This window comes from Setaria viridis, chromosome 9, assembly GCF_005286985.2.
Source record: "Setaria viridis chromosome 9, Setaria_viridis_v4.0, whole genome shotgun sequence".
NCBI classification, from domain to species: domain Eukaryota; kingdom Viridiplantae; phylum Streptophyta; class Magnoliopsida; order Poales; family Poaceae; genus Setaria; species Setaria viridis.
In genome coordinates, this window is record NC_048271.2 from 9,332,763 (window position 1) to 9,360,606 (window position 27,844).

Genomic DNA, 27,844 nt, shown 5'->3' on the forward strand with positions numbered 1-27,844 from the left:
TCCTGTTCATCACATCTTGCCACTGATATGATGTGATCAGTAAGTAGTATAGCCTAGGCAGCGCGTGACAATGATGCCCGGCTCGTGATCGATCGACTTGCCGTGTAATTGCCGTGCACGCACCTCGGACGACGACATGCGTTGCAGCCTTTCCATCGCATGGCATGCATGGTGTGTAACGACGGTCACCACGACAATTAGCTAGGTTGGCGCTTGGCATGCAGCACGTAAGAGAGATCGACCCATGATTGCTCGTTTCCTTATTTTTACAATTATATTATTATGCTTGGGAGTGAGACAACCGTGTTTGTTCATCGATCTTTTTGAAAGATAAAATTTGCACAAGAAGTCTGGTTCATCGATCTATCACAAGAAAAAAAGTAGCATATATGTAGTGTGTTCTGTGACAGAGATCATAACTTTTTTGAGGACCTAACATCCTGTTCGTCGGAAAAAAAAATAACCTAACATCCTACTACTGTTCGAATCGAAACTATGTATCTAGGCATGATGTATATCTAGGTGTATAGCAGGAGTTATGTATCTAGAAAAATAAAAATGACCTACAATTTAGCATGGAGGGAGTATAAACTACCAAAAGCACGCCTAAAGTACATATGAGGTTCTGCAACATGCTTGTTTGCTAACTGAGATGGTTAATATCAATGTTACAGTATGTGTTGGCCTATTTGACACGATATATGAACTTCAATGTATGCATGCAAGAAACAAAATTCTGCTCCCTTTCCCATTTTTTATGTATATGGTATGGAAATTGGGAAGGGAAGTGTTAAATGATGCACACTGTGGGTTCTTCTCCTGCATGTGACACCCGAATTTTCTATCTTCCTCCTTAATGCTTATTTTCAAATACCCATATATCCCATCTCCGAGATATAGCTTCTTCCATGCTGCAAGACCTTCATTTTTGTTTCAAATTTGTCGGTACTGTTTTTTCCAACAATTTCTTTATATAATATAAGTGGCCAACATTGATAGTATATTTGATTCACTGGCTAAAAATTAAAACCGTAGGTAATGAGTTTATGGGGGATTACGTTGTTGGCAAAAACCATGTTGGCCACTTAGGAAAAAAAGATACTAAATGGTGTTGATCACTATAGGCCACTTAAAAACTATAGAGACAGATGTAAACTCTAGAGTTAATCATTTTGGAGTTAGATTCATGATTTTATATATGGATTTGGGGGTAGCTAGAGAGGGAGAGTGTTTGGTGAGATCGATGGCAAGGCGGCAAGAAATTGTCGCCAGGGAAGGCTGGCAACTCGATCACTCCAAGTAGTCAGCAACAAGGCAGCAGATTCGGTGTTGGGGAACACTGGACTACTGGAGATATATAGGTGGAGGGCGGCGGCGAAGAGAGGATGAGAGGTGGTGAAGCTTACCGGCAAGCATGAAAATTGAAGGTGGAAAATGATCCCAAATCCCATAACCATTGGATCTAAATCCAATGATGCAAAATTCAGGTGAGGGAGGAGGCAAATAAAATGCCCCGATGCCTTGTATATGCCTAGTGATGAGTTTCATTTCCAATAACAAGCTTTGGTTGATTTTACGATCCTTACGACCAAACTATGCTAAAATTTGGTACCTACTACCTCCCCAATGGCCGTAAAAGGCTTCTACTCCTTTTGACCATTAAATTGATTATATGGAAACTAGCGGTAAACTGTGCAAACAGACGATTAAAAGCAAAAAAAAACACATGAACACAGATTTAAATGGCCAACTAGGAGTAACCATGAACCAGTTTTTTGACAACATAAATTAACCGAGGCACTCCAGTAGATAAGCAAAAGCTCTCAGAGTCTCTACCATGCATGAGTGCATCCTACGACAGTAGTCTAGACCTGTCAGGTTCAGGACGATCACAAGTTCAGAAAAGCAAAACCCAGCGAGCTAGTCACATGCATGCCGAAGCCACCCCAGGCGTCTCGGACTCGCCGCAGGGCAGCGCACACGCGCTGACGGTCTCGAGCTGCGCGACGGGAGCGAGCTGGTCACCCTGGCTGCCAGACGATCTCGATCTGTGGTCGACGCCCACTCGATGGCCCGCCGCGTGCGCCGATCGGAATAGCAGCATCCGGCACGGCACGGCGGCATCATCATGCGAGACGAGACCTGTGGTCTCACTTGGGCGCCGCGTGGCCGCCGCCCTTGCCCTTGTGCTTGGCGGCGGCGAGCGCCAGCATGGACCCGGCGAGCTGGTTGACGGCGGCGGCGAGCCCGGCCACGCACTGCTCGCCGGCCTCGCGGCGCGCCTGCCGCGCGCGGCCGCGCCGCTCCTCCACCGCCATCACCTCCCGGTGCCGCCGCTCCTCCGCGGCCTCCCGGCTCTCCAGCGCCTCCGACAGGATCGCCGCGCACCGCCCGATCGCGCCGCTCAGGACCTCGTCGCCGTCGTCGTCATCGGAGCACTCGGAGTCGGAGCTCTCGTCGCCGCCGCCGTGATCGTCGTCGTCCTCGCGGTGGCGGTGCCCTTGTTCTTGGCGGTAATGGCCGTGCGTTCCGGGCGCTGGCGGCGTGCTGCTCCCTGTCCCTGGCCGCAGCTCGTCCAGCGACGGCCGCCTCCTCTTCCTCTCCGGCGACTCGGGGTTGAAATGCGCTGCGCCGTGCCCGTGATGCCGCGTCTCTTGTTCTTGATTACATTGACAAAGAAACCAGTCACGCACGTCACCGTACATCGAGCACAAAAATGGCGCCCAAGAACTCGGAGAAAGATCAGACGCGTCGGAGACGTAGCGTACCTAGAGGTAGAGGTCGTGGCAGGACTTGAGCCAGCGGGGAGGCCTGCATGGGGACATCGAGGAGGCTAGAGGACGCCCCCAAGAACCCGCCGCCGGCGCCGCTGCTGCCACCACCGCCGCTGCCGCCCGTGCTCATCCTCCTCTCGATGACCTCGCCCATGGCGTCGTATATCTCCCGGAGGAGGTTGCTAGGGAGGCCCTTCTCCTTCCTCTCCGCCCTGCCCATCGCCCAGTAGCTGGGCGCTCTACCGGCGCCACCGCCACCGCCACCGCCGGCTGCCTCGTAGGCGCGCACCTTCTTGAAATCCCGCATGAGGTTGTCCCAGCGGTCGTTGCACTGGTTGTGGCTGCGCCGGCACCCGGCGCGCCAGCAGTAGTCCTCGACCCAGCGCCACCGCGCCAGGCCCTGGTCCCCCGGGTGCCGCTCCCCGTGCACCTTCCGCTTCGCCTCGATCAGCAGCATCGTCTCCGGCACCGTCCAGTTCCCCCTCCGGTAGTCCCTCGCCACCGTCAGGGCGCCGGCGCCGGCCATGACGACGCTCCTGGACTGCTCGTCTCCAGCTTGGCCGAGCAGGTTGGCACGGGAGCCGCCTTCCATGGCTGCCGCGGTCTGCTACTCTGCTGGTGGTGTTAAGCTCTGCGGTGGTGAGATCGATCGAGTAGCTATTTGTAGTGGGAAGGGTGAGATCAGTGTGTTATTTGATGGTGATGGCATGCTGAGATCTCACAAGAGAGGAGAGGAGGGGAGCCCCCATGAGCTCCTAGGTAGATATGGTGGCATTGCTCTTAGCTCCAAGCGAGGTGGGTGCCTACTGCCTAGTGATGCCATTGTTGGCGGAAGATATATGATGACTGATGAGGATTGCATTGGATGGATCTTGCATGCATGAGGTGATGAGGGGAAGTGAAGTACCACCAATAACTACTTCATGCTTGTAGCAGATTGTAGGATCACATGACATATTGGGATAGCAAGGGGGAAAGGTGGCATCTATTTGGCTCTATGCACTGCCTTTTCATCCCCTCTCTCTCTCTCTCCTCCCTTTATGTGGGCTTTTTTGACCTGGATTGTGTGGGGTTCTATTGAGTTTGACTACCTTTTCCTTACTCCTTGGCTTTGCTGGGTGCCGGCTCTATCTGATCATCAGCAAATGCATAGTGAGAGGAGTTTAAGGTTAAAAAGACATGAAGCTTTTATTTGCTTATTAGGGTTTCATGCATGGGAATGTTTTTGTTCTCCAAGCTTAATGGAGACTCAGTTATGCTAGCACTGTGACTCCGTGATTCTCCCGTTAAAAAGCTCACTTTTTGGGAAGTGGACAGAACCACTGCAATCATTTGCTGAGGCCTGCAGAAAGTCCAATCTCATGCATGTAGGAGAGAGTGATCAGACACCATGTTAGAGCATAATAGCCATCTTATTTAGGTAATGTGAGGGGATGTGCAGGTGACTAAAATTAACACTGGTCTTGGGGAGCAATTGTACGACCGATAACAGAGGCATCACATGGAGATGGCTGGTGTGGTGGCAGGGGAAAAAGGCTGGAGAAGAGAAAAGAAGGCTGGGGTGTAGATTGATTGCAGCTACCTAGCTCAAGGCTTTTAGGCGCATGTGATCTTTCAAGGAGAAAGGTATGTGCGTCGACTGACACGACAAAGGTCACCATTCACCACTGCCCTGCTCTCTCCCTGCAAGGACTTGACATTGTTTGAAGGGAAGTGCTAGCGCCCGGATGTCCGATAATTTTGTTTTATCAGACGTTCCGTCGTAATATTGAAAAATAACTATCGAAACATCAAAAATCAACACTTGCAACACCGAGGATTTCAACGCATGAAACATCCCGAATTGCTTCGTGCAACATTCAAAACAGACACATTGCAACAACAAAAAAAATATCTCTTACAACATTGCAACAACGAAAGAGGAAGAGACGAAACAAAGAAAACAACTATATGCAACATCATGAACAAGTTGGTGCAACACCCGATTGCTGGCAAGTCAGACTGTTGCAAAACAGATGAAACATCAAAAGCCATCGTTGCAACATCCAAAAACAACTATTGCAACACCATGAGGTACCTATTGCAACACTCAGATCCACGACAACCAGCCTGCCGTCGAGCTTCATATGGTTTGTGGTTCATACCAAATGAGAGTCCAAACGAGTGCTACACAATTAATGGTAGCTCAATCAACGTGCTAACTACTAAATCGAAGCCTCAAAACAACGAGGATTATCAGTGTGTGCTCAAGGACGACAAGGGTCGTTAGGGGCAATGGATAGAGACCAACAGCAGCGAGGATGATAGGCAAGAGGAGTTCCTGAGATAGATGATTGTACAGGCGGGGCACGGAGGTGCACACAAGGAAGTGAAGCCATGCATTGTCCATCAATCTACTTACTCCATCCATTCTCAAATTTACGACGTTTAGGACTTAGGTCAAGCAAATTAATTTGTTTTTAACTAAATAACTTGTCCTAACATCATATATTTATGGGTTACAATGATTAGGAATATGATGGGCAAGCGTTGACGCTAAAAAACCATATGTAAGAGCTGGGTGGAAGGGTGAGGGTGGTAGCAATATGCCAATACCAACAAACGACAACTTCTAGATGGAGTACAATGTTGTCTTTCTGTATTTTTGCTTACAAATTGTCTTGAGATCTACAAGTCATTTGTTGGTAATGCTTCTAATATTGGGTGCTTCAACCCCGTCCACCGTGACTTTTCCATCAAGATCTGGAACAAAATTACTACTTCCCCATTCCAAAAATGTAAGGCGTTTTAGTTTATTCTAAGTCAAATTTTTCTAACTTTATAGAGAAACGTAGAACATCAAATTTCTTCTATTAAATCCACTATGAAATATGTTATATTTATTTGATAGCGTAGATGCTAATATAATTTTCTATACGGTTGGTGCAATTTTAGAAAACTTTGAGTTAGGATAAAACTAAAACATATTACATCTTAGAACGGATGGAGGAAGTGAGTAGTGATAAGACAATTAGGAATTTAGGGCTTTTTAATTTCATTGAATTAAGTTGTCCTTTCTTTTTTGCATGATGGGGTCATACGCACATGTAGATTAGCGGCACATTTGTAGATCCTAAAAAATAACAATTTATTTGGGTGTGGGAGGGGGATGCCAAACCCCTCAGATAATCAGTTTGACCTACTGCACATGATAATAAAAAAAAATGCAAATACAAAGTGCACAATTTAGAAATGCTTGATTCCACATTTTAAGACATGTAACGGTGCGCTTGTGTACTCGTCATCTTATATCCTCACAAAATTCAGACCGAAGTCTTGTCCATAAAAAAAAAGACAATTCTGATTATGTACAGAATTGTAATTTTTTTTTGGGATGGAGTGAGTGAGAATGCAAAAACAATTTTTTTCAGTTTTCCCCTTGATTTTCAGAGATGCAACAAACTAAACAACCACCACGGATGAAGACAAATCACCCAAACAAGCCCCACTAGCCAAGCAACAGGAGGTCGTCAGTCACTGACACCCGAGCACCGTCAGCGGGCCCACGCTACATGACCGACAGCTCGCGCCTCGCGGGTAGTGCCCGCCAGCGTAGCACAAGCATTTCCGGCAGCGCGAGGTTTCCTTCCTGTTCCTCCCAGGCTCCCATCGATCTGCACGCCCTCCCCACCGGCCGGTCGCGCGCCTCCGCCTACCCCCTGCCCGTCGCCGTCCGCCGCTCCCCGCCCCCCAAAACCCTACTACCCCTGCCGCCTCCGCCGTTCCCCGCCCCGTGCCATGGCCACCAACGGCAGCTCCCCGGTACGCGCGCCGCGGCCCAGCACCGCTGATTCTGTTTTTTTCCCCCCCTTGTTCCCCTCTCCCTAAGATGGTGGCGTTTTGGTTGATATTTTGTTTTGGGCGTTGGGGATTTTGCAGAGGGTTCGGGACACGGAGAGCAGCCTGGAGAAGGTGAAGCGCCAGCTGTCGTCGGGGTCTGGGAGGTACCTGCTGCAGGGGCCCCTGCTCAAGCGATCTGAGACGGTATGGTGATTCCTGGCCTAGACGTTCACGGGGTGATGGCTCGTGCGGGATTAATTAGGCGTGTGGAGTGGAGATTCGAATTGTGCGCTAGATTTTGTTAACCGTAGGGTTTATGCCTGGAAGGGTTCGGCTTTGGCGCTGAATTTGGTGTTAGTATTGGACTATTGGTTAATTGTGTAGTAGTAATTGAAGCGTGGCAGCGGAAACTTTTTGGATGGGATTAGATAGTGTGTTTCTGTACATTGTCTTAGTATATCATGATCGGTGACTTAGTTTTACGAAAATCACCAGGTTATAATTGGGAACAGTGCATTGAATTGTGTTTTGCTCACAATTTGGTATTATAATTTTGGGTTTTAGCAGGGAGAGAAGAGGAAACCTTTATTGTCCTAAGAATAGTAGAAGTGTAGAACTTATTGAAATTCTTGCCGTTGATATTGCGGATGTATCCTTAGATTGTGAGGGTGGCAGTGTGAATGGTTGCGCTGGCCACACATTGAAGAGTAACTCTGTTGGTGTTCCTTGACTCGCTACTGTCCTAGATAGTATTATTTGATTGTTCATTACCTGGGACCAACTGTTTCCATATGCACAACTGTCATAGTAAACATAGTTTTACTCTTTTCCTGATTAGGTTTCTACTTGCGAGCGTTATGCAACAGTTTCATCTTCCAAACTCTTATGATCTTCTTTCAAACAGCTGCGGAAATGGAATGAACGATGGGTCATATTGGACCCCACATCTGGAAAGATGGAATACAAGTATGGAACCTGCCTGTTTCATAACCCAAAATGCCAAGTAAATTACAGCTATCACCTTAGCATTCGCTGATGTTTTGGTGCAGACTCCGGAGGAATGAAACTGCCATTAAGGGGGCTATTCTGTTTGACGCCTCAAGCACCATTACTTTATCTCCTGTGAACTTTCAGTAAGACTATCTCATGAACATAGCTTTTTCTTAATACGTTGTACCTAAATTTTTGAGTTATAACCTACAATTATTCTCATTTTTTTTCAGAGGGATGCCAAAGTATGATGGTTGCTGCTTCTGTATCCTATTTTTCTTATATTTTGATGCCAAAGAGATTTTTTAGAAAAAGCATGTCTTAAATAGTAATAAGTAGGAGTATCTTTGCTGCTTTTAGTATTCCTTTACTGTATTTAGACATCGGAACTCCTCAAAAGAAGGATTACTTTCTTTGCGCTGAAACTCCTAGTGCTGCGAAAGCTTGGGTATCTACATTAAAGTAAGCTTTCTGATCCCTGACCAGTCAATACATGCTCAATACGGTTTGTTTCACACTTTTATCAGGCAAAGTACCTAGCAAAACTTTATCTCAGTGCAAAATGCAAACTCCAATGTGATAATTGGATGATAACAGTGTCCCAGTGGAAACCACTGCTTCTAATTTCCCATGATGCAGACCTTAAGGATGTGATCCACTTCCTGGTGGAGGTTCAACATAAAATTTGTGTGTGTGTGTATGGGGGGGGGGGGGGCGCTTTGTTCACCACTATGCTCCGCCCCTGCCACCTCCAGATTGATCCGAGAATTTGTGATAACACTTCATGCTTAGGCTAGGGATCATCTATTTCAGTTTCAGCACTCTAGTAATGATAAAATAACCTGAAGAACCCTTCCGTCGGATCAAATTTGCATGTTGTGGTGTAGCGGTTAAATTCTTCTTTTTTTCAGCCCAGTAGTTACTAATTTGGCACATTGTGGTACTATGCTGATATCTACTTTGCATAGTTAAGCTACTCAATGTTGAGTTTGAATCCTATTCCTGTTGCTGTATCCTGACTGTAGTTCCGTGTGTCTTGTTGTTATTACACCATCTCCTTTGCATAGTTAAACTACAACACTGGAGTCATTCTCATTACTGCATCCTGACTAGTTATCCGTTGTTATTAAACAGTGCAACTCAGTTAGTACTACGAGCTCATAAAGAGGCAGTAAATTCTTTGGCTGGGAATGGCTCTCCAGCTACATTAGGCACTGTTGCTACTGCAGTTGCTAATGCTAATGCAACAGCCATGGAGGCTACCAAGGAGATAGAAGCAGCAATGAAGGTTTCGATGAGGGCAGCTCTTGGGTTGGGTACAAATAACTCCAATGAGGGTCAACTAGATGACCTAACAATCATGAAGGTCTGCATTCATCTCTTAATAACTGTTACTTCATTTTTCTGTTCAAAAATACTATTGTGATAACAGTTCTCTAAAATAGATTCTATTGTTAACACTTGTGAATTAACTTAGTTTTGCTGCAATCCCAGTAATATATTCACTTGAAACTTAAAGTTTACTTTTATGGTTATCATATACTACATTTGCATCATTTCTTCCATATTTTGATTTGATACTATTAAGTGTAATGTTAGTTAAGATGCCTGAGTCAAGATACAATGTGCTATTAACAAATTTAGATGAAAGTCATCACTAGAACAGAATGCTATGAAAAATGTCGTTGTGTTTCATACTTCCAACTTTTGCTAATAGTATTGTAGTTTCATGATTTACATTGCCAAACTGTTCAGATGTCATTGTGTGGCGACACATGCAGATTGTGCATGAGTCATGACTGGGGCATTCTTAATTATATCACCATGCACGATTTGATCAATCCTTCTTGCTCTGTTTTTTGCTCTCCCAGGAGACTCTCCGAGTGAAAGATGAGGAATTGCAGCATTTGGCTAAGGATATCCGTTCTCGTGATGCTACGATAAAGGAAATAGCAGACAAATTGACAGAAACTGCAGAGGCTGCGGAAGCTGCTGCTTCGGCAGCACATACAATGGATGAACAGAGACGACTTCTATGTGTGGAGATTGAGCGCCTAAAACAAGCCTTGGAAAGGCAAATAGAACAATCAATGCTTAAGGTAAAAATTTCATATCAATTTTGATCTGTTGGTCTTCTGAATTCATGACGCAAATATGGTCTTGGGGACATTGCAGCTAAGACAATCCGAAGAGAAGGTTATTAGCCTGAGCAAAGAGAAGGACCAGTTGATGAAGGAAAGAGATGCTGCATTTCAAGAGGCTTATATGTGGCGCACCGAACTAGGAAAAGCTAGAGAGCAAGCAGTGATTCAGGAAGCAACTATTGCCCGAGCGGAGGAGAAGGCAAGGGTTTCTGAAGCAGATGCTGCAGCTCGGATAAAGGAGGCTGCTGAAAAACTGCATGCTGTTGAGAAAGAAAAGGAAGAGCTTCTAGCTCTGGTTGGTGTTCTCCAATCACAAGTCCAGAGGTTTGTTCTCATTCCTATGACATATATGAAGTTAAAAGTTTAATATGCACGGAACTATATTCGTTCATCAAACTATGTGATTGCTAATGACCAGAACACAAAATTCACTGTCGCAGAGAACAGAGCAGCACAAAGCAAGTATGTGAAGAGAGGTCTGAATCATGCTCCGGTGCCGACAATTCCCCTCCTTTAACAAAGCACGTTGATGCATCAGACGACAATGTGGACAAAGCCTGTGTAAGCGACTCTAGATCAGTCCTGCTTTCCAGCGACAGCACTGAGGTCCAACTGGCCGTGGATGGGGTAGACATCCGTCCTATTGGCGATGCAGAGTGGGGCACCTTCCAGCAGTCGGAGGCGCTGATCGCTGATGTGCGGGAGGTCTCCCCAGAGGCCGAAGGTGGCAGCTTGGATATTCCTGTGGTCAACCCCCCACCGGTCAGCGATCATATCCAGGGAGGCACAACTCATCCCTGAAGGCCGGGGTTGCTGCTGGCCTGCTGCCACCTTCTGAGATTTGGTGTGACTGCTGATAATCTGATAGGGATTTGAATCCTGGAGAGAATTGCTGTTGCCGTTGTTTTGCATCGATGCGGGTTGTATGTTCATTGTATTTAAGTATATGACTGAATAAAAAAGATAAGTAGTGTTTGGCTGTGGGATTGTAAATTATTCACCTCGTCCCATTTTCATGCTCTTTCCCATAATACTTCGTGATGTGAAAAATTATGCAGAGCGAGGTGTCGAGGCAAAATCAACAGCGAGCTGAACAAAAATAACCTGATCGATTGGTTTGCCAGTTAAATTCTTATGAAGCATGCAAAAGCGATGTCAGATGTACAACGTAAGGACAGCTCCCTTGCGTAAATGAGTATTCTGGTTGAATTGGAAATGCGTGCTAAGACGGCCAAACCCATTCCATTTACAGAGACGGCACGTCAATTTCTCATGTTAATGTCAATATAACAAAAACAGTAACCATCAGCAAGGAACATGTCTCTGAGCTCGCCGGAATAAACACATGCTATAATACTTGCAATGGAGGCGAAATGCGATTACAATATCAAAACCTTACACTTTCAATGGATTAGAACACAAGCAGTAGTAACCTAGTCAAACAAATGAACTTAAACACACGCCGTCGTAGACAACACGTGAAATTTTTAGCACTACGCCTCTACAGAGTTGGGCCCTCTCGGGCTACCGGCACTGCTCTGCTGCTCGTACTCCTGACTTGGGAAAACCTCGGGCAGCAGGCTCGTGGAGATGTTGTTCGCGTGAAGCCACGTCAGCTCCCACAAGCTGTCACCCCCAATCGTGCTCCTCTTCGCAAGGATCCCCTTGTTCTTCATCACGAGTAGGATGTTCTTGAGCAGGTCAGGGATCACTTCTTGCAGCTTGTCGCTCCGCTTGCCTCGGACCTTGATCTTGATGTACTTCTCCATCCGGCTCAGGACTCCCAGCCACAGTTTGCAGAAACTGCTAAGGCCGAAAAGGTCCGGCAACAGTTGAAGATATACTTTTGCGACTAGTTTCATGGCAAGCACAAGGGAACCCTCCATGTTCCTGTAGTCCTTCTGGGAGTGATTCTGGCTGATCTCCAGCAAATCATCGAGCAAGGCAAATATGACAAGATCAAAGGCATGAGACCATGTTGCGGACTGGAGGCAGATTTCTTCTGTTGCTGTTAAACATCGTTGGAGCAAAGCTAGTGCATGATTTCGCACCTCCTCTCTCTGATCTAGGCTTAATTTTTTCAGTGACTGCAGCAATTTGAGCCACATCTCCCTGATCGCCTCCAGCCTTTTCTCACCTTCTTCACCTGCTCCTTTTATCTCTTGGGACCACAATGCAAGGCTTCTGACAGAGTCAGACATCAAATCCAGGGCACGGATAGACCTATCAGCTAAACCAACCCTGGACTCAGCAAACTGCCTGGATGCGTCGATGCAGAAGCCATAATTTGCTAGTGAAAGGTGAGCCCCCTCTGTCATGATAAACATGATAGCCTCAAAACCTACTTCTGAAGCATCAGGATGGCGAGCTGTCATGGAGAGCAGCATTAATACTGTTCTCCAGCCCATCGGTGACTTTATATGCGCTGCATTTGCTTTGACAAGGCGCGCAACCTCCTGTGTGATGTTCTCGCTGTATGCATCTCCCACACGTGCGTCGAGCTTCAGAACTAACTGGAGTGACCTCAGTAATTCATCAGCAAGGTTCTCCTTGTATGGTAGTAACCTCTGGCATATTCTCAGGAGTCCAAAAATAGCTTTCTCCACCAGAGCACATGGCATGACTGTGGACTGAACTATGTTGGCGATATGCTCATATACACCTTGCCAGAGGAGCACAATTCGGTCTCGATTATTAAGTGTTATGGCAATCAGCAGTTCCAAGCAGAAAACTGCTGTATCCTCATCATCTGGCGAACTGGCAACCTTTTGGGGTCGGCCTGCAGCCCAGATCAGAGCCCTGGCAAGTTGCAATAATGAATCAGGCTGCAAGAATTTGCTCTCTGTAAATATACTATCAATGCGGCATTTCTGAATTGTCTGAAGAGTTCTCTGGTGAGCAGCAAGTTGCTGTTCAGTCGGTTGTGATCTTGGTTCTTCACTGTCAAGAGAGAGCAGCTGGCTAAATCTTCCCATAAGCCCAGAAGATTTCCAAGGCGTACCCATCACTGGAATATGAGATGGAGGAACGGCACTAGGAGCAGCCTTTCCTTGGACAGCTTCAGGAGAAAGTTCAGAATCATCAGCTGCATCACTAGCAACACGAGCAGGGAGAAGCCCTAGCTTATGCAGCCTCAGGATGCAATCCAATACATTCCTCCAGCCAGTACGTATGTAATCACCATATCTGTTAGCTATAGTAAATAATGTCTCAGTAGCTAACCTAGCTTTCAGGTCATCTCCAAATGCAGTAACTGGTTCCTCAACCAAAGAGGTATTTAATAGTGTGGTGAATTTGCACAAAGAAACAACAAGATCATCCAAAACATCCTCAAGATGATGAAATGCAGAGATCTTCGCAACACCTAAGAAGCCATCCACACAGGTCAATAGAACGTCTTCATGCTCCGAATGATCAAATACCACTGCAATGGCAGCAATGGTAGGGCCAGACATAACAGCAAACATATCATGGTCAAGGAAAGGCTGAGAGTCACCAACAATATATGGGGATGTAGACTTTGACTTCCGCATTAGATCTATCCAACGACTGGGAGACATTTCAAAATATCCCATACCCTGCTCAGGCGTGGTCTTAATCTCATTTAGGCAGATTGAATGGTATAGCTCAGACAACATCTCACGTGGGAGGTCGCTGCCCCCATTTATGTTCCTGTTGTTCTTGATGAAGTCCTCCTCAGTCATCTTCTTCTTCACTTGCATATTATGCTGATCAGTGTTCAGCATTATAATCGAATAGGATAGCAGTAGAGCAGTGTCCTTGTTTGCGAAAGCCTGAGGAGACTGCTCATAGTATCTATCTGAGAAGGCCTCAAGAACCCTCTGTATCTTCTGAGATTCACCAGGAAGCCGGAAAGTCTCCAAAAATAGACGTAGAGCTGTATCCAGGTTCATCTCCTGGAAATCAAAGGTCTGAGCAAACTCATGAAGCACCTGAACACAAAACTCATCATGATTGCCTAGGAAATCTCCTACAAGGTTCTTATCCAAACCAGCTGTGTAGCGGAAAAAACAAGCCACACTCTGGGGATCAAGCTTCTCGGGCAACAGATGAGTGCCTTGAAGAAACTCCAGACCTTTCTTTGGGTCCCTGTTGAAGTGATCAGCGCCAATCATTAGCCTCCTTTTGACATACTTCCTTTGACGGACAAACTTCACCCAATGCCGAGGATCAGAGAAGTTCTCACACTTAACAGTCCAGAAAGGAGTGTATTCATCGAGCTCCACAGGCATGAGCTCAGGGCGTGAGGTTGCATTCCCGATACGATCAGCCATCCCCTGAATCACAGCAATCAAACCTTCTAGAGCAAGTATGTGCATGGAAGACAAGGGACAGTTGATAGGAAAAGCACTCTTCGATAGAAGATTTGCAAGCTCCTCAAAAACATTCCTACAGGTTATATCACAGTCAAGATTGGCATACATCTCCACCATAAAATTTTTCTGCCGACAGAAGTCTACAAGAGCTTCCATTGCAACCTCCTGCTGATGATATGTTGCTCCAAAACGGGGTTGTGCAAGCCTTATAATTATACAAGCAAAGAAGGCCTCAAGCTGTAGCTTGAGCTCAGTCCGGAGGTGATGATAAAGATTCAATGCAATACTGCATACTATTGAAAGGATGAGTGGATTCATCGACAACCCGAACTGCATTAAGTTTCTGAAAAGCTCATCTTGCACTAAGGACAACAGCTTTGGATGTTTCTGAATTGAAGACCCACCAAGCTCGATTGCTGAATTGATCAACTTAAGAGCAAACAAAGGAAGATCTTCATCTAAGCCAATCTGTTCAACAACATTGAGGAGAGAGCACAGGAAATGGAAGATCTCCACCATGCAAGGGACACCATAAGGCTCCACAACAAGACCACTGCCATCCGCAGAATTCTCATCAGAGGTACTTGTCTCAGACATGTAGCTTCCGTTACCATTTTCCATTTGTCTAATACCAAAAGGATGATTCACATCCATGCCACCCATCTGTCGAGAACATATAAAAACACTCAGTAAACTTCACCAGCCATGTATGCATCCGAATTATGGGATTAAAGCTGTTTGCACATTTTATCAAGCATAAAAGGATAAACAATCACCATTTCCCTGCCTCTCAGATCTACCCAACTTCCACCATACAATTCCATTTGCAATTTTCACTCGATAAGAGGCACTACAGATGCATCCCCAAGAGAGGTTATGACAGATATGAAGTTAGATGACTCAAAACTGCCATCCATATCAAGGTATAAATTTCCCAGAACTATCATTTAGACATAATAACACCACTAAAGGTAATTCCTATACCAAGCGTGTGATTTTCTACCACAATAGTTTGAACCTACACTAGCGAACTATATTGATTTGCTCAGTGTATTACTGAACAAGCTATTTGATTGAAAAAGTGGTTACTAGAATCCCATTTCATGGAGCGCAATGCTGCTAATTTCCTTTATCCAGTAAATTTGGTATGGTCAGGAGTGAGGTGCGGGGTTGACTGGCACTTGTAAACTCAACGCATGACTGACTATTAATAGCAAAAGCGCAGTCTCTTACCTCTGGTTTTACAGCAGCGTCAACTCCATCAGCACTGCCTATCTGCGGGAGGCGCGCGAAGACGCAGCGGATGAGCTCGTGCATCGCGTGGCGCGAGAACCGCTGCAGGAGCTCGCCCTTGGCGGCGGCCTGGTGGACGACGCGGAAGCAGGTGTTGACGGCGGTGCAGACGTGCTGGTCCCCGAGCGCGGCGGCGGCGGGCGCGCGGAGGCAGGCGAGGAGCGCCTGCAGCATCCTCATGAGCACGGCCTCTTCCGCGGCCGGCTCGGCCCCGGCCTCGAAGCGGCAGCTGGCGACGGCGTCGACGACCTCCCTTAGAGCGGCGCCCGGGAGCGCGGGCCCCGTGAGGGACATGACCTCGTGGAGCGCGGCGAGCGAGGCGGAAGTGACGGCGGCGCCGGCGTCCTCGGAGCGGACGGCGTCGAGGAAGGGCCGCAGCGCGGCGGCGGGGAGCGCGGAGGGCGGGGACGCGGCAGCGGGGGAGAAGGCGAGGCGGCGGAGCGCGCGGAGGGAGGCGACGAGCGGGTGCTCGGCGGCGGCGGCGTCGGCCGCGGTGGCGCGCGGGTGGCGGAGGCCCCGGCGCATGACGGCGAGCACGGCGCTGGCCTCGGCGGAGATCGCGCAGGCGAGCGCCGCCTGGTCGGGCCCGCCATCGGCGGCCCCGGAGCCGCGCGCGTGGTGGGGCTCCTCGGCGATGGGGTCGATGCCGCCGGCGCCGAGTGTCCTGGGGCGGCCCATTCCGAGGGGCGCGGCGGCGAGCGCGGGACCAGGCAGGCTGCTAGCGGCTAGGGTTCGGCGCGGGGGGCCGCATGGGCGGCGGATCTGAGGGGAGGGATCGGGGACAGCGAGGAGAGCCGAGCGGGCCGCACCTCGGTGGAGACGGCGAGGTGGGGGGGAGCAGCAGGACGGGGGAGTTCGTGCGGGGCGTGCGTGCTCGCTCGCCTTTTTTCTCGTGTCGGCTTTAATCCGCGCCGTGCCCGTCGTGAGCCGAGCGATGGCTGTGGCAGGCCGGCTGGGTTTGCGGAGGTCAAGCCAGCCGTCAAGCAAGCGCGGGGGCCGCGGCCCGTGCTCCGTGCTCGAGTTGCGCTGCGGCCTGCGGCGAGGATCTCGGCTGAAGCGAGCAGATCCTGCATCCTGGCTGACCTCGGCAGTAGACGCAGCAGCATCAGCCGCATTTTATTTTGCCGGGGACGATCCTTCCTTGATCCTAGGGGTTTGGATAACATGCGTCGGAGTTGATCACCGGGCACCCGCTTTCTCGAGTTGGTTGGCGTGAGAGCATCGTGGAACTCTTTTAACTATGATTTTCGGTATAACGTGCTAAGAGCGAATGCATTACCACGCGTCATCAATATCGTAAGTCGTCTTATGAAGTACCACGTATCATTGTACGAGTTGACGTTGTCATGCAATTCATAGTATTTCTTTTCATATACACAAATTAAGAAATTATATAGGTCTACGAAACAACTTATAAGACAACCTATTGTACACATTATCTCTTAAGTCGTTTCAAAATTACGTGGCAAACTGTTAATATATGAGATCGTCTATTATACGACACCAATATACTTCTGAATGCATCCTAATTGCAACAGTACGGTTAACATGCTTCCGATCCAAATGTTTCATTACCATCAGGAGCATTTAGCGCCAACAATTATGACTACTTTTAGTCTTAAAAAAATACTAGGGCCTAAAGACAAGTACATTGGTATTGTCTAATAGGTGATCTCATGCATTGACATGTAATCTTAAGACGACTTAGTAGATAATCCGTACAATATGGTCATAAAAGTTGTCTGGTAGAGTTAAATAATTCCTTAATTTATGGCTATGAAAAAGAAATACTATAAGTTGTATGGCAACAATGGTTGTGGAGTTATCTTATAGTCTTAAAATTTAGCTTTTAAGATGGTTGTTTCGCGAAACAACGACCTCTTTCTCTCACTTCACTCTCTCCCCTCTACATCACCAAAAATTCTACGTGGCACTGCATAAGGTGGGCTATGAAACCGCTTACGTATAACAATGTACTTGCTCTAAGCTTAAGCACCAAGAACAAAACCTCACTATCTTGACTAGTCCTACTCTTGACCTTTTCCTAGGTTGCTCTTGTTTTTAGCATGGTCTCTTCTGCGACCAACTTCAGATGGTAGTTTGATCAAAACAACCAAAATCTAGTTGAGACCGGTGGCCTGTTCGCAAAACAACATGAGATGATTCACGACAAGGAAGGTTAAGATCGTGACAGCATCAAAAGAACCAGATCAGATGTTGCCTCAGCTCATCGAAAGTATTTTAGACGTCACTGGCATTGTGAATCTGAAACGATGTGTTCCTCGACTAAAAGTCCGATTCAGTGCGCATCATACAACCAAACCAACACCCAACTGTCCATGTGCTGCCTGTTTGGAGTGTAACCCCGCTTTAAGCAAAGAAAGCTCTTATTATTGGCCTGCAAAAAAGGGCAAAAAAAAAGTGCTGCCTGTTTGGAACAAAGTACAAGACATACATTCCCAGCAACAAACCGATGCCTGGTCAAAGAAAGGCCACCAGGATGTGCTCGATATAATTCCTGTCGACTCAAAATCTAGGGCATTGGCCGCCAAAACATATTGCTGAATCAACTCTCGTAGTCATTGGCATTGCAGCGTCATGACTTCAGCTGATCAAACGCCTTCAGAAGACTAGCCTTGTAAGTCTCGATCTCAGCATATTCTGGGGAGTTGGGAGTGGAACTGACTATTGCATAGGCACCTGCCCTGTCCAAAAATCCTGCTGCTTCTTCTGTACATTGCCAAAAAAAGGGTTATAGGAATACTGCTAGGAAAGGATAGCCCAAGACACAAAGTACTATAGCAGTATTCATATATGTTTGTTGGAACCTTTGGAAGGAACAGAACAGGTGGACCTTCCAAACAAACTCTGTTCAAGCAAGTGTCATTTTTTCACATGACCTGAGGAATTTTTTGTCAAAATGGGTGCCCTGCAAATGACTCAGCCTTTGTTCAGATTTGACCCCAGCTCATGACTCAAATTCGCTGCCTCGCCAAATTGTTGGCGAAGGATTCTGCGACTGAGTTCCGCCAACAGTTGGCGAGAAAACCAACAGGCAATGTGATGCAAGTTTTGACTCTCATGGCATTGAGCCAAATGGACCAACGCCGAGCAGGGTTAATGCCATAAATTTGGCAGAGCAGCAACCGGCATTGATTCAAAAGAGGCCTTAGTCTATTCTACTATCATGGAATGATCTGGTGCTTCTTCCTAGAGTTGTAAACTGTTTTGTGTTTCTCTGTTGTGCTCTTGTTGGAATCTTTTGATGTTGTCAATTTTTTTTCCTTGTAAAACTCGTTTCTTCTAGCAATGAAAAGCACTATAGCAGAGCTCCTGCTGCATCTTTAAAAGAAAAAAAAGAACAAACAACAAATGCAAGAAATCATGATCACAGCATGGGCATACAGCACGTGTTAAATGTTAGGTGCACAAAACAGTACCAGTTTAGCAACATGAATACAAACTCCTAGAGCATGACTCATGACTTCATGAGAGATGGACCAAAGTGGCAGTCCTGTCACATGATCAGTTAGCAGACCACAAAGCTAAAGCTAGAAATTGATGAATCTCAATATTCTTGGCAACCTGAGATATGCATGGCCCTCTTTATTGGTTTCTAACATCTAGAATAAACATTCAAAACTTCAACCATCAACATAGAACTTGTAATCATTACAGACCGACCTAGATAAGAGAGACTAGTCGGAAGTTTGTCGCTGGGGTCTCCTTTCGTACAAAAGTTAATCAACGGCCCTTCGATCATGAGAATGCATACAGTAAAGGCAACAATGCAAGGACTGATGAATATTTAAATGAACCACTTTGGAGTGACAGAGAAACTAAAATTAACTAGGATACAGGGGCAGGAGGTGGCTAGTATGTTCTTACTCACCAGATTTTGAAAGTCCAACAAGAGTTTTTAGAGCTTCTTTACGTGTTTTATCATCTTTAGCACCTTCCAATACATTAAGAAGTTCCTGAGCTCCCCCCATCTCAACCACCTTCATTCTTCTTTGGTCTGCACCCATACAAATTAGTAAAGAATATTTCATAAAAAATAAAGATAATTGACATAGAATGTACAAAGCAAATGAAGTGAAGACTTAAGTTAAAATGTCAAGTTAACAGGAAAAGAAGTGGAACATTTAGCCTAGACTTGAAGCTATAAGACAATTTTCGTATTTCTAGGTAGGAATGGCACACAGATTATGGAAGCAGTGATATGTATTGGGAATCAGCTTAAAACTTTGGAACTTGGCCAACATCATTCAGCTATGGACCACAGCAAGTGGGTACTACTACAGCAGACAAGAAAATGTGAATGACAGCAGCCGACATGATACATTGATAGTGATCTTTAAGAGTTTATGATAATTGACAACCTTTAGTCAAGAAGCCCATAACGCATGGACCCATGTTGATTAAACCCAAATAACTGGTGGCTGGAATTCTGGATTATTCTAATACACAAACATGTGTGCATTATCATCTCATCGCAAAATAGGATGAAAAGCCAATGATCTAGATATTTTGCTGATTACCTCCACACCAGAAGATGATAAACAATTTTCTTTTCATAGTATTTGAATTCAAGCTCTAAAATGCAATCAAATGAGGCAAGCCAACATCGTAATCCTTTGCTCGTTACCAGTAGAGATCTAAATCTTAAGCATCAGAACAGGAAAACAGTAGCATATTCAATTATTCTACAAGACATGGCTAGCTAGGGGTTACAAAACATTGCTGTACAAGTGTGAAGGAGATAGATCTTCAAGGGTTTCTTACTTAACTAACATTTTCTGCAGGTAATTAACTTACATTTTTAGATCTATGGAACAGAGAAACAATGCTACTAGCAGATGAACTCTTTTGTGCAATTTTCCATGAATCATAAAAGCAGCACAAAGCACAAAATAACTTAATCATTAACAATAACACCCTTCATGTTGTTTGTTATAACGTAGCATCTTAATGAAGGAAAGGGCCTTGGCCATCATCAATACATTAACAAGCATCATTATATTAACATACTTCAACAAGTTTAGTTCTTTCTGTTTAAGCAGCTAATTATTATCACGTTCTAATAAATTGCTTAAGAACAGCACACATGCTCAATCAAAATAATTACCATCCACTGCAAAACGACCTAACCGGGAAGCTCCCATCCGTTTGAACAAGGGATCCTTGACACGCAAAAGAGAAATAGATTGCTGAAGTAGGTTATCCCCTGAAAACTTGACAGGCAAAGTAACATTTTAAGGTCAAACAGAAAATATCCTATGCAGATAACTCAATCCCAGTAGTGAAAGAATTGATACCCATATATGGAAAGAATTGGTAGCCAACTAGGCCAGCAGTTCCTAGAAAGAATATCTTCAATATCCATCCAAATTTCTTCTCAGCTTCCTCCTCAAGCGCCCTGTCATCTGTGCACCAGTTCAGTTCGAGCTAAAAGACAAAATCCACACTAGTGTTTTCAGTTTTCACCAAGAACCAGAAAATAAAAGAACATACAAATTAACTCCACAATGCCCTCAAAAAATTAACTCCACAAATTCTTGCTCAAGATAATACTCTGAGCAAGCAATATCTCATCATTTCGTTTGAACAAGGTTCGAAAAAATAGTGACGTATAACAATATGAGGAGACAATGGGTAGTCCAGAAAACAGTATTTCAAAGTGTCACCGAGATCCAGTAAGGAATTCTACTACGACCAGCCTAAAGCAGAACCAACGAGTGTATGAACAATTGGCTATGCGGTTGATCAGGGAAAGTGATAAACTCCCAGGACAAAATTCGACAAGCCTAATTACCCCCATCAGATCGATCAACCACAGGAATAGAAATGAAGCCACTGGAGCCCCGATGTACCTCTCTCGTCGTAGGTGCAGAGACTCCGAGCCAACCGGAGCCCCGGGAAGCCACCACTCCACCCGCTCGCCGCCACCTAATGCGAAATCACATGCGTCATGGGAGCTCAGACGCGAATGGATGGAACCCAAAACCCCTAAATCTAAGAGTGGGTCGGAGACGTACCCCGGCGCCACAGCCGCGGGGCAGTGGGATTGATCCTCCGCCGGAAACAGCCTCCGCGGACACCGGCGCAGCCCGGCGAGCGGCCGCGGCGGCGGACGGCAGCGACAGGAGGCGGCGGCGCGCGAGCTGCGAGACCCGCTGCAGCATGGCGACGCGCAGTGTGGTGGAGGGGTTCAAGGCCCAGTGGGCTGTAGGGATTTTGAGGAACACGAAAGAGCACGCACGGGCCTACTAGATCGTGTCTTTGGGCTTCCGGAGTTTACACGAGGCCCGGCCTGCGTCGATTCATAGGACGCAAAGCCCAACTCCCAAGTGCGTTCTGGTTTCTGCCTCCCCCAAATCTTCCGATTCCCCCGTCGGCCGTTGCGCAGTCGAGTGCGACGACGGCGACGGACCGCGTGCCGCGCCATGCCTCGCACGCTCTCCTCACGCGACGACGACGACGCTGCCTCTCCGATCCCTGACGCCATGATGCTCTCGCAATCCATCACTCGGACTGGCAGATGCTTGTGTCGGCCGCTCGATCGTGACGGGGGCTCCCGTCTGCGAAGGTGTGGTCTCTGGCGGCAAGGGATGCGGGCGGCCCCGAATCATGCGCGCCCGCCAGGTGCTCGACGGGTTGCGCAGGCACCGCTTCACGCGCAGCGCAGGTGCGTGCTCCCTGAACTCGAGTGCTAACTTGTGGCGAGTGAGCCGCGCACCACGGCGTTGTGCCTTCGCTGCTCCGTCGGTGTTTCCCTTTCCTGATCATGCGAAATCATTACGAAATGACCCATGCCTCATCGTGCTTGGGTTCTGGACGGCATGGTCGCTTGCAATGCCGCATTGCGCGTCAGTGCCGTTACGACAGTTTGTGTCAGTGCCACAGTTTACATGATAACTCTCTATCCGCTGCCGATGTCTGAAACTCTGAACTTTTTTTGAAAATATCTGAAACTCTGAACTACCTCTGAAATTAGCTTGCATATACTACACTTTTGTGTCAGTGCCAATGCGTGCAGTCCTATCCTGCAGGCTTGCAGCTGCAGCTGCAGTAGCGACTGCATGTGATCCTCAGAAGAAGCCACGTTCGACCGTGATTAATTGACTATGAACAGCTTCGATGGCATGGTTTTAGGTCTGCACTTTTCACCTTTGTTCACCTGAAAAGTTTAGGTGACTGTTTTGCCGCCATAAGACGTGGATAACTGACAAAAGTGAGATCAGAAAGAAGAGAAACTACTCCCTTCCATGAGCTATAATCAAAGTCGTACTCTTCAGCATGGTGCCCAATTTAGATAACTAGACCATAAGTTAAGCTGTTACAAAATCACAGTATCAAATTTTGTTGCTAACTAGCATTTCACTTTATTCAGAATCATCAATTGCCACTGTAAAGTGAACGTTGCGAGTTTTCCAAAGGTGAAACTACAGTACAGTTGTGTAACTGTCACCTTCGGTGTTAGAGTATTTATTTTGGAAAGGGGTGTTGAACTGATGAAGTTTTTGCAATGTCCAAATTAATTTAATTTCTTCAAATCCATTTAGGAAACAGGGGTCATTCTTGCAAAAAGTAACCATAACACTGCAGCGTCACAATTTTAAATTCTAGTAGGAAGTATTATGTCACAGTTACAATGTTATAGTGAGCTCGATTCAGTTTAACCCTTTTTCCGAGCAGATTTAGTCGTTAATCAGAAAGCAGATGAGTATAAATTTATAAAAGGGAAGAGCGCAACATTGTGGTGCAACGTGCAACCACCAGCTAGGTAATATGCATGGATCCCTTGAGGGTGTAGTGTCCGCATCACGGGTCAAGTTAGGTACAGCAAGGTGACCTGAGGTGTGAACAATACCGCTTGCACATGCTAACCATCTCACCTTCTTTTGTTAGGTCCCAGACAGAAACGGGTTAGTATATCTAAGCATATCTTATCAACTCAATGATTGTGTTGTGAGCACAGAAAGAAGGCAACTTCATCAAAAAGCCAGACAATACTAGCATCTATTCTCATGAATCTTATGTACAATCGAAGATGGCATGATGAGAACATACAGCAAACTGACAAAAGGTGGAAGGGATTTCAGCCTGAGGAGAGGGCTAGACGGTCTACAAGCCTTAGGATGGATGAACTCTTCAGTAGAGTGTCACCGATGATTCATCTCCAACCTGCGAGGTGCTGTACTTCTTTGCTGATTCCGGCTTCGACATGTCACCGGACCGCCTCCGGAGCATCTGCCGCATGCCGTCGGCCACCCGGACAGCGGGATTCGACTTGAACATCTTGCAGAACGCCATGTGAGCCCTCACAGCCTCCTCCACGCCCGGCTGAGCCTTCTTCCTGCACGCCTCATCCCTGACTGCCTCACAGCACAGCCCACACAGCCATTGGCCGTGGAAGCTTGCTCTCACGCTGGCAATGTAGTCCAGGGTGCAGTCCTCCCTCAGGCCGCAGCACTCACACTTGACCGACTCTATCTCCATTGCTTCCTGCTGCTGCTTTGTATGCCCCTTGGTTTCTTGGACTGGAGGCTATTTGTAGGGAGGTTAATATGGTTGTGAGGAGGCAGTGGCGGGGAGGGATGGAGAAGGGTATTTATGATGGTGAGATGTTGGTGCATGTTCTGAGGTCAGAGATTTGAGACAGAGTTAGTTGGGTGTGAGCCTCATTTGCTGGCCTTTTCCTGGGCCTGGCATTAAAAAACTCTGGCATCAGTTGGTGGCTAGAGGGGACGGTGCTTGCTGGTGCTGTGAGAATTTGGGGGTCCTCAGGAAATGCAAAGTTTGTCCCTTTGCTGAATTCTGAGAAAGAGCGCGCTTTCCCATGCTAATCGACCCACCTTGCCACCTAGTACTTTTTTCTGGTTAAGAGTTTTTTGTTAGCCCTTTCTCAAGATTCAGTTTCCTTAGCAACCACCCTATTTCCTTTCCAACTCTCAAAGCTACACTCTTGAGATAGCACAGCAAAGAATGTGTTAACTTCATGCGCTATTTTGAAAAGTCTCATACTGGTGCTATACAGTCATGGATTCCTGCAATGCTTGAACTCAAACTTTTTGTTCCTGATAATATAAAAGCCAACCATTTGTCAAGCTGAGGACATCTCATCCTGCTACCAGATTAGATTCTATAAACTAACAAGATGTCTCTCATAGATTCATAACAGATCACAGTCATCGCTTGTAAAGGAAGTTTAGGCTGGATGTCATTGTCAAACTATATTGGTTATCCTTTTTTTTTGTTTAAGACAAAGTTGATTCAGAGTTGGTTCCGGAGATAACCTATTGTAGTCCTTTGCATAATTCTGAGCCTGTATATATCCTAAAAGGACTTGCATGTTAGCATATCTTTTGTAAGTCTTTCTTTGTGACATGGTCTATGACTAGCTTTAGTCGGTTGGTGCTTCTTTTCTTTAAGGATGGCAAGAGATTGGCTCCTACGATTTGAACGGGCCCATGGAATCTTGTGCTGTGCTGAGTGTCTGCTGCTTTTCTCTGATGAAATGAATTAGTTACTGCATTATGGAAGTATGCACCACTTGACAGGGAATGTTAACTATGATTGTGCTTTAACTGTTGTACATTTTATTGCTGAAGTTTGTGTTCTAAGCAATTGATATTCAAAATAAGCAGTTGGAGAACTAAAAGAAAAACTAAATGAGGGCTCCAGAGAAGATTTCCTCATGAAAAGGTGAGTGCATTTGGGCCCATTAGTCCTTCAATTTGAACTTGCAAGTTCGAAAGCTGACTTATTGGTTTATTTGAATTGTTTTATAATCTCATGTTACATATTTGGTGTCACAACCAGGTTAGTGCCCTTCGATTTCATGCATTTATGTTTCACTGTAGCAGCATAGACTAATGCTAATGACTTGACAGCGGTCTGAGATATTGCTAGATTATGGTATATGAACATATTTTTAGAATAGCAGAATGATTGAATAGATACATAATGAGAAAGTATCACAGCAAGGAGTCCTGGACAATTCAACACCACACTGTATGATGTGGAATATTTTTTTTTTCTAAAGGAACACCTGAAACTGAAATCCTCAGTGCCCAATTTGTTTCAATCTTGACTTGATGTTCATGGTTTTGAAGTTTGATGCATTAAGTAGAAGCAATGCACTTGGAGAAGATGAGAGGATTTAGCCGTTGTCTTGTTAAAAATATAATTGTTATCCAGTATTCAGCAGTCAGTACCATTTTCTCTTGTACCATATTTCATTTTGAAGGGGGCTTTGGGCCCCAAATGGCCCATGTACTGCATAGTACATACAGACAATGGGGTCTATAATATTAATACGTCAAAGATTAGGCCATGAAAGAATCCAATGCAAAGAGGATCTTGAGTTTACCTAAAAAGGAGAATTAAAAATCTGTATACTGGGGCTTAAACTTGAGGAAGCTTTTAATCAGGAACACACCAAAAATTCTCGTGAAAAAAGGTATAACACATATTTTTACTAAATTATGGGACTCAATAGATGACTTCCAAACTCCACCCCGACCCCCACCCCCAAAAAAAACTCATTATGCTCCTCTAGTATTGCCTGTGTCCAATCTGTACTGCCTTTCGGTGAAGCCGGTCATTATCCTGCTTGATACAGTGCGTGAAAGAAAAAGATCAGGTATGTGGTAATCATATTATCATGACTATCAAGTATTACCTTTCATTTCCATTTACTGCCTTTCGGTGAAGATTACTGTTATATTGGTTTGTGTTCTGCTTGTCATTCTGACTTATTCCACTTATCTTTGTCTTATTTTCAGATCTTTCCAAGAGAAATGGAGCTTTTTATTGCTAGCTGGAAGAGTCATTGTCCACTGCCATACTATCTTATCCCTTTTTCTTTTTACTGGCTAAACAGAATCATGTATTTGATCTTCACAGGTAAACTTTCTGTATACTTGACACAGCACAACTGGCATTCTATATTCATATTTCACTATTATAAATTTTAACTACACTCTGGTTGCTGGATAAGTTAAGAAGTCTTGTAAATCATCTGTCTCAATCTTCCATTTAAATACCATTTATATGCACATGGTGCTTCTTCTTTTTGCAATTTGATTGACCACAAGAATCTAGGGCTACATTTTAGGTTGGCCATAGGCAATATCATCCACTCCATGTAATGATTTCGTTCCGGAGGTGATGCTCGTCCACATAGGCACATCGTGCTGTATACGGTGCAAACGTAGTTTCAATCAATTTTATTGTGGGGTCATGAATTCTGTATTCCCTTTCAGGCCATATGACTTTCAGTCCCCTGCACATGATGCTACTCAATTGCATATCATCTTCTGAGTATATCATGTTTTTTTTCTCTTCGGATATCATAAGAGCTACTCTGGGGAATGTTAAATAGGTCATAAGTTAGTACGATTGCCTATCAGTTGTCAGGTAGATTACTCAAGTAGTTAAAGGTAACGTGGTATATCCATGTGGTACTGTATTATTTAGTTTGAATAGAACTTGGAAGGTTCATTAACTTATTGAAATTTTGATAATCGAACAGATATAGACCAATCATGGAAGACCAATGAAAGACCAATTTCCATCCCGATTACACTAGTAAAGGCAGATAGTACAGGTACTGTTATAGTATGTTACATTGCTAGCAAAAAGTTTAGGTACCCTTGTGATCAAGTATAGGTACTATATGAGTTGTTTCTGGTGAGTGACTAATGCATAAACGCAATATGGTACAAAGCAAACGTTGGTACCCGCTTAAACGTGTAGCTTATGAAACCTGTGGACATGCGGTGGCAGTGGACAGCTGCCAAGCTGAAGCTTAATATGGATGAGCATAAATGCTACAGTAAGTTTCACCTATCAGTAACATATAGCTGGAGGTGCATGAACTCAGTTGTTCGGTTTCTCTCATATTAGCTTGCTTCCCTTTTGTAAGTTCCAATTACATAAAATAGAGGATATGAATAGTGCAACTAAAGCAAATGTGCTTCTATTTGCCATTGGAGGGCCTGGGCTAACAAGGTCAAAAGGCCTAGGTGGCTAAGTCTGACTGTAATCATCACTTGAACCGCAAAGGTTCAAAGCTATGTTTGAACATCTAGAACATCACTGATCCAGTGGAGGTCGCAATTATTCATCATTTCTCCCAATTGATAAAGAGAAAATTGATAATATATTTATATTTTATTTATTTTAATTCGTTATCTTAAGGATCGCCAGTTCATAACTTGTAACTTAATGGAAATGTTGCCAGATATTTTCCTCTGGGAACACATGATTACCTGCCATGTGTCAAATAAGGTTACTGAATAGAGAACCTCTTGTTGTTGATTCCAGAAAACTAAAAGGAAATCGACCTCTTATAGAATATAATTTTCCCCATCATAAAGAGGAATGTTATGTACTTATTTACAATAAACCTACACCATGCCAATCAATCTTGGCACTTCAGATGTCCTTATCCATTCATTTCTGTTCTCCAGGGTATTGG

General features: G+C 45.5%; 5 protein-coding genes across 5 annotated transcripts; 1 reads left to right on the forward strand and 4 right to left on the reverse strand.

Moving 5' to 3' along the window:
* Positions 1-1,757: 1,757 nt before the first annotated feature.
* Positions 1,758-3,820, reverse strand: LOC117840274 (uncharacterized). Its single transcript, XM_034720755.2, has 2 exons — positions 2,769-3,820; positions 1,758-2,659 (listed from the first exon to the last, which is right to left on the reverse strand). Exons 1-2 carry the CDS (start codon positions 3,364-3,366, stop codon positions 2,151-2,153), a joined length of 1,107 nt encoding a protein of 368 aa, XP_034576646.1. The 5' UTR covers positions 3,367-3,820; the 3' UTR covers positions 1,758-2,150.
* A 2,706-nt stretch (positions 3,821-6,526) lies between these two features.
* LOC117840273 (uncharacterized) lies at positions 6,527-10,723 on the forward strand. The gene is made up of 10 exons (XM_034720754.2): positions 6,527-6,575; positions 6,693-6,797; positions 7,498-7,559; positions 7,643-7,726; positions 7,817-7,848; positions 7,964-8,045; positions 8,718-8,949; positions 9,455-9,682; positions 9,759-10,051; positions 10,168-10,723. Exons 1-10 carry the CDS (start codon positions 6,552-6,554, stop codon positions 10,526-10,528), a joined length of 1,503 nt encoding a protein of 500 aa, XP_034576645.1. The 5' UTR covers positions 6,527-6,551; the 3' UTR covers positions 10,529-10,723.
* Positions 10,724-11,051: 328 nt separating this feature from the next.
* LOC117840272 (ARF guanine-nucleotide exchange factor GNOM) lies at positions 11,052-16,234 on the reverse strand. The gene is made up of 2 exons (XM_034720753.2): positions 15,298-16,234; positions 11,052-14,727 (listed from the first exon to the last, which is right to left on the reverse strand). The coding sequence occupies exons 1-2, from the start codon at positions 16,033-16,035 to the stop codon at positions 11,221-11,223; spliced, it is 4,245 nt and encodes a 1,414-aa protein (XP_034576644.2). The 5' UTR covers positions 16,036-16,234; the 3' UTR covers positions 11,052-11,220.
* Positions 16,235-17,726: 1,492 nt separating this feature from the next.
* On the reverse strand, positions 17,727-21,574 carry LOC117835021 (uncharacterized). Its single transcript, XM_034714370.2, has 6 exons — positions 21,396-21,574; positions 21,231-21,306; positions 20,676-20,783; positions 20,486-20,584; positions 19,250-19,375; positions 17,727-18,087 (listed from the first exon to the last, which is right to left on the reverse strand). The coding sequence occupies exons 1-6, from the start codon at positions 21,540-21,542 to the stop codon at positions 17,954-17,956; spliced, it is 690 nt and encodes a 229-aa protein (XP_034570261.1). The 5' UTR covers positions 21,543-21,574; the 3' UTR covers positions 17,727-17,953.
* Positions 21,575-23,350: 1,776 nt separating this feature from the next.
* Positions 23,351-24,009, reverse strand: LOC117835896 (uncharacterized). The gene has a single exon (XM_034715222.2). It carries the CDS (start codon positions 23,857-23,859, stop codon positions 23,512-23,514), a length of 348 nt encoding a protein of 115 aa, XP_034571113.1. The 5' UTR covers positions 23,860-24,009; the 3' UTR covers positions 23,351-23,511.
* Between the last annotated feature and the right edge of the window lie 3,835 nt (positions 24,010-27,844).

Coding starts and splice junctions, on each gene's coding strand:
- LOC117840274 (XM_034720755.2), bottom strand. CDS start 3,366: ATGGAAGGCGGCTCCCGTGCCAACCTGCTCGGCCAAGCTGGAGACGAG. Junction 2,660..2,768: donor GCCACGACCTCTACCTCTAG/GTACGCTACGTC, acceptor AATGTAATCAAG/AACAAGAGACGCGGCATCAC.
- LOC117840273 (XM_034720754.2), top strand. CDS start 6,552: ATGGCCACCAACGGCAGCTCCCCG. Junction 7,849..7,963: donor GTATGATGGTTGCTGCTTCT/GTATCCTATTTT, acceptor TACTGTATTTAG/ACATCGGAACTCCTCAAAAG. Junction 10,052..10,167: donor CTCCAATCACAAGTCCAGAG/GTTTGTTCTCAT, acceptor TCACTGTCGCAG/AGAACAGAGCAGCACAAAGC.
- LOC117840272 (XM_034720753.2), bottom strand. CDS start 16,035: ATGGGCCGCCCCAGGACACTCGGCGCCGGCGGCATCGACCCCATCGCC. Junction 14,728..15,297: donor ACGCTGCTGTAAAACCAGAG/GTAAGAGACTGC, acceptor TGTTCTCGACAG/ATGGGTGGCATGGATGTGAA.
- LOC117835021 (XM_034714370.2), bottom strand. CDS start 21,542: ATGCTGCAGCGGGTCTCGCAGCTCGCGCGCCGCCGCCTCCTGTCGCTG. Junction 20,585..20,675: donor CCAATTCTTTCCATATATGG/GTATCAATTCTT, acceptor TCAAGTTTTCAG/GGGATAACCTACTTCAGCAA. Junction 18,088..19,249: donor TGTTGGACTTTCAAAATCTG/GTGAGTAAGAAC, acceptor GGCAATGTACAG/AAGAAGCAGCAGGATTTTTG.
- LOC117835896 (XM_034715222.2), bottom strand. CDS start 23,859: ATGGAGATAGAGTCGGTCAAGTGTGAGTGCTGCGGCCTGAGGGAGGAC.